This window comes from Halichoerus grypus, chromosome 10 (genome assembly GCF_964656455.1).
Source record: "Halichoerus grypus chromosome 10, mHalGry1.hap1.1, whole genome shotgun sequence".
NCBI lineage: Eukaryota > Metazoa > Chordata > Mammalia > Carnivora > Phocidae > Halichoerus > Halichoerus grypus.
The window spans coordinates 113,497,201-113,508,775 of record NC_135721.1 but is presented as its reverse complement, the minus strand read 5'-3'; the positions used below and the strand labels follow the sequence as shown (position 1 = coordinate 113,508,775).

The 11,575-nt window shown below is 53.2% G+C and overlaps 1 protein-coding gene across 2 annotated transcripts in view; it reads left to right on the top strand.

Moving 5' to 3' along the window:
- Window positions 1-4,363: 4,363 nt before the first annotated feature.
- Window positions 4,364-11,575, top strand: part of RSPO4 (R-spondin 4) — a 30,101-nt gene continuing 22,889 nt past the window's right edge. For both annotated transcript variants that reach the window (XM_078057487.1, XM_036121864.2), the window contains exon 1: window positions 4,364-4,442. In XM_078057487.1, coding sequence (XP_077913613.1) covers window positions 4,364-4,442 — 79 coding nt within the window. The remainder of the gene's footprint in view (window positions 4,443-11,575) is intronic.

Genomic DNA, 11,575 nt, shown 5'->3' with positions numbered 1-11,575 from the left:
TACAGACTAGGAGAAAATACTAGCAAATCACATATCCAACAAAGGACTTCTGTGTGGAATAAAGAACTCTTAAAATGCAACAGTAAAACTAAAAAATTCCAATCAAAAAGTGCAAAAGACATGCACAGACATTTTGCTAAAGAGGATATACAGAAACTTGTACACAAATATCCATAGTAGCTTTGTACTTAATAACCAAAAACTGGAAATTATCTAAATGTCTTTCAGTGAATGAATGGCTAAAAAAACTCTAGTACATTCATACCATGGAATACTACTCAGCAGTAAAATGCAACTGTTTTTCTTTCAAAGATTTTATTTATTTATTTATCTATTTATCTATTTATTTATTTATTTATTTATTTATTTATTTATTTATCTGACAGAGAGAGAACACAAGCAGGGGGAGTGGCAAGCAAAAGAAGCAGGCTCTGCACTGAGCACGGGGCCCAGAGCCCAATGTACGGCTTGATCCCAGGACCCTGGAATCATGACCTGAGCCGAAGGCAGACACTTAACTGACTGAGCCACCCAGGTGCCCCTAAAATGCAACTGTTAATCATGCAACAACTTGGACAAATCTCAAGAAATTATGCTGAATAAAGAAAGCCTATTTCAAAAGGACACATAAGACATAATTCCATTATATAATAGCTGTGTAACGGCACAATTGTAGGAATGGGGAACAGATTAGTGGTCGTTAGGGGTTAAGGTATGGGGGGGGTGTGTGCAATCATAAAGGGGTAATGAGGGAGTTTTGTGTTGGTGCAGTTAAGTATCTTGATGTAGTGGTGGTTACACAAAACTGTACATGAGATAAAATTGCATCCCAGGAAACTCTTCAATCCCTGGCAAAGTGGGACAACTGGTCACTCTAGTAGGGGCCATCCTGTGGCCCTTGCAGTCCCGAGAAAAATTTTGGACTTCACCTGGAAGAAAATCCAGGTCCTCTGGCTACTTAGGAAAAAAAACTTGTAGGGGTCAGAACCAACACAGGCAAGAACTACTGCATCATTAAGGCAAGAATGAGAGGGGTCCAGTGTGATAGAATGGCCTGATGTTCACCGAACTCTTTTGGTTTTCTTCCTGAGTACATGGCTAGACTACATTTCCCAGCTACCCTTGCAGGTAGGTGTGGCTATGGGACTGAATTCTGGCCAGTGGGAGGTGGGAGGACATCTGTACCTCCCATAGGTGATCTTCCATGCCTTGCCCCAACCACAGCAAGCTTTAAGCCATGTACAGAGAGAGCAGAGCACAAGCTGAAAGGAACCTGAGACCCGGCTGTCAATGGAGGGGAAGGATTTGCTGATCTGGAATACCCAATAGGACTGTAATGTGTTGTAGCCATTATACCAGTCTTCATCTATCTGTGACAGTGTCCTGTGGTTCCTTAACTGATGCCCCTGGTGTGCCATCAGCACCACTGGCCTCGATGTCCTCTCTGGATGCTTGTCTTGGGGGAGGTTGACCAGATTGCAGGCAGGCAGGATTCCCAGACAGCCCCCTATAGCTACAGAGACCCCAAGACCCTCTGTGCATCTCAGAGCCGGGTAGAGGTCTTAGTTCTGGCTCACAGAATCCTAGAAATAGCTGATTCTGAAAGGATTGTAAGACTCTCAGAAGACACAAAATCCCATCTGTGCCACTGAACAGATGCGAAAACTGAGCCCAAGAGAGCAGGAGGTGCCTGAGGTCCTACAGTAAATCAGTGGGTGAGTGAGCCCTCATTCATCCATTCTTTTATTCATTCCACAGATATTTATTAAGTACTTTGTGTGTTAGGCACACAGATAAAATAGAATATTCCAGCCCTCATGGAACTTAGAAACAAGCAAATTGCAAACACTAACAGGACTATGTACTTGGTACTGTGGAGAATAAAGCAAGGTAAGGGGATAAAGGAAATGGGTGTTCTGCTTTATCTGGAGTGGTCAGAGGGGGCCTCTTTGAGGAAGTAATCTTGAGCTGAGACAGGCCCTGAAGATACCTCAGGAAGGATTTTCCAGACGGCAGGAACAGCAAAAAGCCCTGCTGAAGGCACACGGCAGAGTCTGAGAAACAGAGGAGGCTGGGAAGCTGGAGCAGAAGGAGTGGGAAGAGAAGGGCTGAGAGGCTACAGCCCACAGAGCTGTGTGTCTGTCCAGTAGTCATGGCCTCGGCAAGCCCCCCCCCCCCCCCCCCCCGCCGTGCACATTGCTCTTCCCAGCCCTGCTCACTCGGGGGCTGTCCTGCTCTGGACTCTGGAGACTTCAGGACTGGGGATGGATGGATAGGGGCTGACTTTCCAACTTCCTAACGTTTGATCTTCTAGGGTCACCTCATTTCTCCAAGCACGTGAATTCCATATATAAACCAGGAGACTCCTGCATCCAGAGAACGCATTTGTTCGTTCACCCTACAAACATGCTGAGCTCCTGCTCTGTGTCCAGCATGGGCTAGTGCTCCAGGGACCCAGATATGACCTCATCTCTGGTCTCAAAGGTTGACAATGTAGAGAGAGGGACAGAGACATCAATAGTTACCACCTAGTGCCAAGCTGTGATAAAGAGATTGTAGGAGCCCAGAGGAGGCACTGAACCTGGCCTGAGAATCCAGGAAGGCTTCCTGGATGAGGGGCATATCCAGGGCAGGGTCCTGAAACGAGTCAGAGAAGAAGGGGGATGAGATGTAGGCTGACATTCCATAAAGAGGCCACACAGGAAAGGCTCAGAGGTATGGAGGGCCTGGAGGTGTCTGTCAAAAACTGCAAGGAGTTGAGGGGTGCCTGGGTGGCTCAGATGGTTAAGCGTCTGCCTTCGGCTCAGGTCATGATCCCAGAGTCCTGGGATCGAGCCCCGCATCGGGCTCCCTGCTCAGCGGGGAGCCTGCTTCTCCCCCTCCCTCTGCTTCTCCCCCTCCCTCTGCTTCTCCCTCTCCTCATTCTCTCTCTCTCTCTCTGTATCTCTGTGTCTTGAAAGAATAAATAAAAAAATCTTTAAAAAATAAAAAATAAAAAAACTGCAAGGAGTTGAGATCTCTGGGATCAAAGGTGTGAGGGGTGGGGTGATGGGGAAGACTGAGATCAAAGGGGTCAGAACAAGAGGGCTTTGTAGGCAGAGACAGAGGGGATCCATGCTGGAAGCCCTGGACACCCATCCCGCCTCTGTCCTAGACTTGCTGGGCTGCCTGAGCTAAGAACCCACAATCCCGAGGCCTCAGTGACCCCATCTGTGAAATGGAGCCATTTGGGTGGACTGGCTCTGACATTCCACCAAGATGCCAGAATCTTGTCTGCGGGTGTGCTCGTGGAACCCTACAGAAAAATGGCCAGGCCAGAGCTGCCTCCCTGTGTGTCTCCTGCCCATGGGCATGCCTTCAAATGCCCTCATTGCACTGGGGACTCACTGAGGATGGAGAGAAGGGGCTGAAGGCGACAAGCCACACGCACAGGAAAAAGAAAGGACAGTTGTTCAGCAAGAGGCTGTCCGAGCTAAGCTCCTCTGTGCCCTGAGTAGTGCCCCAGAGGGCAGGCGCTGCATGCAGACCGGGCGCTGACCTGCTGTGTGTGGCCTTGGGCAAGTCACTGGCCTCTCTGAGTGCGCTGTCTGCTGGCTAGGAGGAGGGGTCTGGCTGTGAAAGCGTTAAAACGGCCCCAGCTGCTCCCCATCCAGTAGATGAGGTCGGAGGAAACACAGTCCAGCGAATTTATGAGGTGCCGGTCACTTGGAATCAAAGATTAGGGGCTCCCCGCAGGCTGCGCAGGACACATGCAGGGGCCGTGGCCAGAGGGGACGCGGGACTCCCTTGAAAGAACGAGGCAGAGCAGACGGTCAGGCCGCAGAGTAGGGGACGGTGAGGCAGAGAGGGGACAAGAGGAAGTGCAGGAGTGGCCCCGAAGGGCCAGGCGCAGGAGCCAGGAGCGACCGAGGAGAAGGGAGAAAATCGGGGGCAGGCGGGGAGTGGGGGGTCGGGAGGTGCCGAGAGCGCCAGGATGGGGGGGTCACTTGGAGGCCGCGCCCGTGTACCTGCGTCTGGCGGGCCGGCGGCGGCGGGTCTGTGAGTGCGGCAGCGCAGGGGGCGGAACGACGCCAGAGCCGCGGACTGCCGGACCCACCGACCTCCGGTCCCCCGCCGGGCGACCCCCGCCCCCCGCGCCGCCAGAGCGGGTGAACGCGCCGCCCCGCGCGCCGGGCTCCTCCCCGCCGGGGCAGTGTCCCCGCTCCGCCGACGCCCTCACTCGACCTGGCGGCCGGCCCCTGCGCAGACGGCGCGTCCCTGGCGGCGGATCGAGCCCGCGCCCCGCGGATGCGCCCGCGCGCCCGGAGCAGCCATCGGGCCTCCGGGGGAGCCCCCGCGCGCCCGCGCCGACCAGGCTGCCCAGATGCGGGCGCCACTCTGCCTGTTGCTGCTCGTCGCCCACGCCGTGGACATGCTCCCCCTGAACCGAAGGAAGAAGCAAGGTACGAGGGGGGGCAGCGGGCTGGGTGGCAGGGCACGCACAGCAGGGCAGACAGGGGTTTGGCCCCTGGAACCGCAACTCCTGCAGATAGCCATCAGGCCCACTTTACAGACGGGGAGACTGAGGCCCCGGGACACCTGTCTGGCAAGCTGGCCCAAGGAGGCTCTCCAAGGAAGGAAGGGGCTGGTAGGGCTCTCTCACTGACCCACTCCCTATAGTAGCAGCATTGCTGAGAAGAAAGAGGGTGGCTCTGTGCGGAGACAGGAAGCCCCAGGTGTCAGGCCAGAGGACACTGGGACTAGGGAACAGAATTAGTGACTTAGAAGCCATGCCAAGTATCCATGCTGAGCTGGGAGAAGACATACATAGCCCCGGGCTGGGAGTCCAGATGACCCAGTCTCAGCCCCATCATTGACCATGACTCACCATGTCACCTTCAGGAAGGCAGTATTCCTTAGTGGACCCCCTCTGGCAAGGACATGAGCTTTGTGAATTCAGGGAGACCTGAGACCTGAATTTACGTGCATTTATTCTGAGATGACCTGGAAGAAGTCCCAGAGCCCCTCAGTTTTTCCATCTTGACCTCCTGGGAACACTCGGAAGGTAAACCAAGGTTCAGACTGTAAATGGACCTGGGGCACAGAGGGGCCCCTTGCACCCTCAGGGTCCTATGCCACAGCCGCTCACTGTGAGAGTCAGAATGTCCTCAAGAGATGGGTTTGAGGCTGTCGCTGCAGTGTGGGGGTCGGCAAAGCCCGTGGGGCTGAGGAGGGCAAGCAGGCCAGCAAGTCTCCTGAGCTGGTACCAGTCTGAGAACCAACCTTGGAATGCCAGCCACTGTGCCAAGGGAATCCCCACCGCATCCTCATGACAGCACTCATCCCATTTTATAAAGCCGGGTGCCGAGGCTCGACAGGTTAGGTAAATTTGCTAAATTGTCCAGCAGGTGAGCGGAAGACCCAGTGTCTTTTTTTTTTCCAGCTGTGGTGTTAGGTCTGAACAAGGCTACATGGGAATAAGAGAGTCTGCCCTCTAGGAGCTTCTAGTCCATTTGAGTGAAAAGCCCTGCATGGACACACTCACTCCTGGACTGGAGCAGGAAGCAGAGAGGGGCTATGGGAGAATGCGGAGGTGGGATTGGGTGGGGGTGACTGGCCCAAAGGGCTCCAATCCCCCGTGTGACTGGATGGAGGGACCCAGGGGTCCGAGCAGTGGGTGGGCTTCAGGTGAGCTGGGGCAAGTTTGGGACTTCATGGGGATGCTCCTCTGTGAATGTCCCATGTGTAGTGGCTGAGTCTATAGTCTCTGGAATCAGCTTCCCCAGTGACCAGCTGAGTGACCTTGGGGAAGTCACTTTGCCTCTCTGAGCCTGGGTTTACCCATCTAAGGCTCTTTTAGAACATCTCTAAGATTTTTCTCAGTTTTAAAACAGACCAAAGAAATAAAAATAAAAACTTTCTCCTCACTGACTCCTCTTTAACAAGAGGAATAATAATCTGAAGTATCCAACTCACAAGGCAGATGTGGGCAAGACTAAATTAGTGTGTTTGTTAAGTGAGTAGCCAAGTACACAGGCTCCTAGTGGGCACTTGTAGGTACCAGTCGTCTTCATTTCCTGTGCATGATGTCCCTGGCTACTCACAACAGCCTCGTCGGGGTCGGGGGGGGGGGGGGGGCAGGGGGGAGGGCTGCTTATGATCTGGATGAGGATTCAGAGAGGGAAACTGATTTGTCCAAGGTTGCACAGCGGGTGAGTAGCAATGCAGGCTGGAATCCCACTCCATCTGTCAGGATGGCTCCTGAGCTGTGTTGGCTTTCCCTTCCCAGAGTCTCCGTTCCCCATCTGAAGAGGAGCTTGTTGGGGAGATCTTTAAGATGCTTCACAGTTCTAAAAAGACACACACACACACAGATTAAAGAAAAAGAAAACTTCTAATCCCTTTCCCCATCCCCAGTTGCTCGGTGAGGAGCTTGGGCATGGCTGCTCCCAATGCTGCCCCAGTTTGGCAAGGGGGCTCTCGGTGCCCCTCCCCACCATAGTTGATGCCTTGTTTATGGGACGTAAACATGCCCATCCAGCGTTTCCAGAGAAGCTTATAGCTCCACTTATCAGTCAGGTGCGATGGAGAGTCTTGGATTTCAGTCCCACCCCAGGCCCCTTTGTACTGTGTGACTTCGGGTGAGTGGACTCCTCAGCTCCTGCCAACGGCCTCAGTTTCCCCATTGGCCCTGGGGTGAGGGTGGAGGGGTAGGAAACCCCTTCCTGTAGCATATTCTGCAAAGTGGTCATAGGCGTCCTGGCCAAATAGGTTTGGGAAATGCTGGGTTTGGCAGATTTCTTGACTGCAGGACTTATCGGAGCATTCATGGTGAAGTGGTGGGGCTAGACAGCAGGACCTTTCCCAAACTAATCATGCAGCAGAGGGCTATTTTTCATGAGACAGCTGCTTGGGAAACTCCACACGACATCCCTGAGGGTCTTACCGGCCTTGACATTTTGCTGTCACTGTAGAAGGAGAATGTGTCCTGAAGGCACCTAAGCCCTGGCCGTGCTCCATGCATCTATCTCTTCACTTGCTCATTCAACAACAGCTACAGGGCAGGCTCTGTGCCAGGCTCTGTGCTGGGAAACTTGGAGATGCCAAGGTGCACAGACCCAGGGCCTGCTCTTAAGCAGTTACCAGGGTGGAGGGATGCCCTTCCCTGACTTCCCCAGCCTCCCCTCCATGCCCGAGTCCCAGGCCTCAGTCTTCGGCCTGCTCTGCAAGGCCCAGCAGCTGCCCAGGCTGAGCTGTCACCCTCGGGGCCTGGCACCCGCAGACCCATGCTTCTTCAAGCTCCGGCGTCACTGTTTTCTGATGAAACCCAATTTTTCTGTTTCTTTCTTTCTTTTTTTCTTTTTTTTCAATTTTTCTGTTTCTAAGACAAGAAAGAATGAAAGAAAAAGCTTGAGAAAGATTCTTGGATCTCAACTGTCTCTTACAAAACAACATGTTGATTAATTAAGTGTAAATGAATCAGAACCAGATGGAAACATTTCTCTTGAGACATGCTGGGGTGTCCTGGCAATGGGACAGGCAGGGAGTGTGAGGGAGCTCTGGTCTGCAACCCCCAACCCATGATATGGAGCTTCATTTAGGCAATGAGGAGAAGACAGGCTGTGACGGACTTCTCTGACGTTCAAGGCTGGAGAGGGGGCCTGGTGGAGGCAAGAGTCCCCCCACATTCGCATGGTGATTTCAGATCCTTCTAGACCCGAGGCAGCAAGGGGCAGAGGGAATTCGGGGAGTTCAACTCTGGAATTCAGATAGCCCTGGGTTCAAATCCTGAGCCCTCTCCTGCCCTAGGTGTGTGACCTTGGGCAGGCCACATGCCTTCTCCAGTCTGTGGTTCCACGTCTGTGAAATGGGAACAGTTGTATCTCCCCCTCTAATAGTTGGGAAGATTCACCACAGTCCCAGAGGGAAGGTGTCTGGAAGCATAGAGTAGGTGCTTTATAAAGATTCTACCACTTCTCCCTCCCATTTTACAGCAGGCTGGGGTGCTCTCTGGACTGGGGGGTTTCGTGTGGGTTGAACCTGACTTCTGCCCTTGTCCCCTCGGTGAGCCTCTTCATTCTTCATCTGCTCAGTGAGCAGCGCCTCCCTCGGGTGGGGTGAGTGTGATCATTCTCTGCAACCGCCGGGCAGGCAGCACTGTCCCCAGTCTGTAGCAGGGAAGCTGAGCCCCAGCAAGCAGGTGCCCAAGGCAGTGGCAGAGATGGGGAAGGACCCAGGTTTCTCGTCTGCAGGGCTGGGCCAGGGCCGGGCGGGCCCAGAACAAGGTGCATCCCCCTCAGTGCTGGCCTCCAGGTTGTACCAGGTCAAGATGTATGTCAGGGACAGCTCTGGAAGGAGAACCAACTGCTAGAGGATGGAGTGAGGGGTTTAACTGCACCTGGGGGGCCCAGGAAAGGCATCATGTGTCAGTAGAATGCTACCTCAGGCAAGGCACTTTGGCCCCTTTGGGCCTGGGTTCCCTCATAAAATACGGCTGGTTGAGAAAAGGAAAGCAGCATGTTGGGTGTGCAGTAGGTACTCAGTAAACTCGTCTCTGCGCCCATGCCCTCTCCCTCTGTGGCCAGTTCTGGAGCCAAGCTTGGGCTCAAAGGAGATGCTGCTTCACCTCACATGCCTCCACCGTTGGGGGAACCCACCTCCCTCTCCAGGGATGGAAGCCACCCAGCCCCCGCCCAGTCACCAAAGGAGAGCCTTGAGGCCACTTAGTGAGGGCTAGCCATGTGCCAGGAGCTCTGCGCAGCAGGAATCCTCACTATGACGCTGTCTGGTGGACACCCGTTTCCCAGACAAGGGAACTGAGGCTCAGAGAGGGCCAGTGACCTGTCCGGGAACTCCCAACATCGGGGACATGGACCCAGCATTTTGGAGGCTCCAAAGCCTGTGTGTGGAAATGCACATGGGTCCTGTTGGTGACTTGCCAGGGGCTGCAAGGTGGAGGCCTCTGAGAGGAGCCTTATCACAGGGATTTTGTCAGGCAAGGTGGTAGCTGGGACGGGGATGGGGACTCCAGCAGGAGGAAGGGAGGGTCTGGTCAGGTGGAAAAGGCCGAAGGGGCTGTGTGGCCAGAGGAAGTAGAGGTCCGATTGCAGACGGGGTGAGAGTCCAGTCATGGAGGGGCCTTGGATGCCACTTGCATGTCACCTTTATCCCAAAGAAATATGCATTGAGCCCCTCCCCTAGGCCAGGCTCTGACTAGGTGTTGACAAGGACGGTAGAGATGCGCTCCACTGTCCCACCTGTCAAAGGGCTCAGTGTCTCCTTGAGATGTCAGTTACAGACCCATCAGAAAGACTGACACGGACAGGACCCCACTGCCCCTCCACACAGCCTTCAGTGGCAGGTCAGGGGCATTCCTGGTCTCAGCTGAGCAATCTGACACTCAACGAGGGGACGTTGTTTGGCGAAGGTGACCTTATCCATTTTGTTCTCCTGTGTCTTTGTGTCCGTCTATCAGTTCACTGTTTATTCATCCACTTTTCCATCTAGTAAAAAAACTGACGCTTGTATGACTGCAAAGTTTTCAAACTGAGGTTTGCAACCCATCAACAGATCGGGGAACTAAATTTAGTAAGTACAGACAGCAATTTTGAATGAAGTGGAATACAATGCAACGGAACAGAACACGACGGTATAGGATAGAATAAAACGGGGGGGGGGGAGGGGGTCAGGAAACGTTTTTTGTAGAGGGCCAGACAGTAAATATTTCCTGCTTTGCGGGCCACATATGACCTGTCCCATACTCTTCTTTGTTGCTGTTGTTATAAACCCTTCTCGGTTCATAGGCCATACAACAAGGCCAAGGGCCGGATTTGGCCCATAGGCTAGAGTTAGCTAACCTCCTTTTTAGAAAATATCAGAATGTATTGCAAGTCTTAAGATTAAACATTATTTTGAGAAATGTGTTTCTGTTTACACATATATGTGAGTGTGTGTATGAGTAAGTGAGTGTGCATGCTCATGTGTGTGCACATAGATGGGGATGTGTGAGAGTGTGTGTGTTTGTACTGATGTGTGTATTCTGCATGCTGTGCGTGAACTGATATAAAACTGGAATTTTTACCTCTGTCAAGGAAGTGTGGAGGCTGCTGGATCAGCTGAGCCCAATAACGTCCTCATAAATCTCTCAGAGACAGGTCGTAGGAGGGTCCCTGTATCGCAGATGGGGAGACTGAGGCCCCGTGGGCCCCAGAGCAGGAGGCATGTGAACCCAGGGAGTCTGACTGCAGAGCTCCACGTGCTACACCAAATTGCCTCAATGAGCAGTGACCGCCTCTGGCACATTTTGCAAGTCGTCTGCCTATTTTTGGTGGCCCTGAGTCTGGTGGCCACGTCCTTCCCAAGGCATGGGACTTTTAGCCCCAGAAGATGGAGCGATCAGTCAGAGCCCTTAATATCCTCCTGCATCAGACACCCCTGAGCAGCCGGTGGGCGCCAGACATCGTGTGGGCCTTTTACACTGATCCTGCCTGGCGGACATGGGTCCTCCCTCTGCCCTTCCAGAAGAGGAAGGCTGGTTCAGAGAGGGGACTTGGTTTGTCCCAGATCACAGAGGAAATGGATGTGTGGCCTGCGTCTTCCAGGTTCCAGACCTACAGGAGCAAATCCTGCCTACCAGAGACTTCTCTGGAAAACCCATCCAATGCCATGAACTGCCCTCTGGTTCACACAGCTCTTTACAGTTTGCGGAAGGGTTCCACTTTCCTTTTTTATAGAATAATGGAATGCTGGGCTGAAAAGGCCAGTTGAGACCTTTGAGACCAAAGCTTGTGCAGATGGAGGCTCAAGCAGGGCAGGACGTCAGCCCCCCGGCCCCAGGCAATGGGTGGAAGCGAGGGTGCGGCTGAGACTGGGGAGCAGGGGAGGGCGGCTTTGGACAGGTAGAGGAAGGTAGCCGGCTCCAGAGCCTGGAAGTCCTGGTGTTGGGCCCTTGAGAGCCTCAGTTTCCCTGGATGGCTCGGCTGCTCTGGGTCTGCTGTGCCTCTGTCCCAGGTCTAGGATAAATGTCAGACAAGGGGGATGGAATGAAGAGGGCATCCATAGCTAGCAGAGGTTTCTTAAGAACGAGAGGCCAGCCCGGGCTTGGGAGCCTCGAATGGGCCCCTGGAATGACGTGTGTGGCCCACAGGCTCTGTGGCTTGGCTGTGTGCTTCCAAGAGAGGGAGCAGGCTGAGGCCTGGGCCAGACTCAGAGCCACCACGGCCTCGGGGCCAGTCCTTCCCTTAGAACCGCGGGCTGTGGACCCTGGCCGACACAGAAGGCCCCAGGCGCGGTGGATACCCAGGAGCATGTTCCTCACCGGCATTTCCACACACATGTATGTTCCTAAAAACATACATTTTTGTCTTTAAAAATACTTAACTTTTCCTAGCATCAAAGGTTTTTAAAAGTCTGTTTTTGATTTGGTTTTACAGTTGAACGTTTACTCTATGCCAGATGCTGTTTTACCTGTATTATTTTATTTTATGTAACAATATCAGGCACTGTTCTAAGTGCTTTATACATATGAACTGGTTAAATTTTCTTAATAAACCTATTATCCCTGTTCTACAGATGAGAAGACTGAGGCACAGAGAGG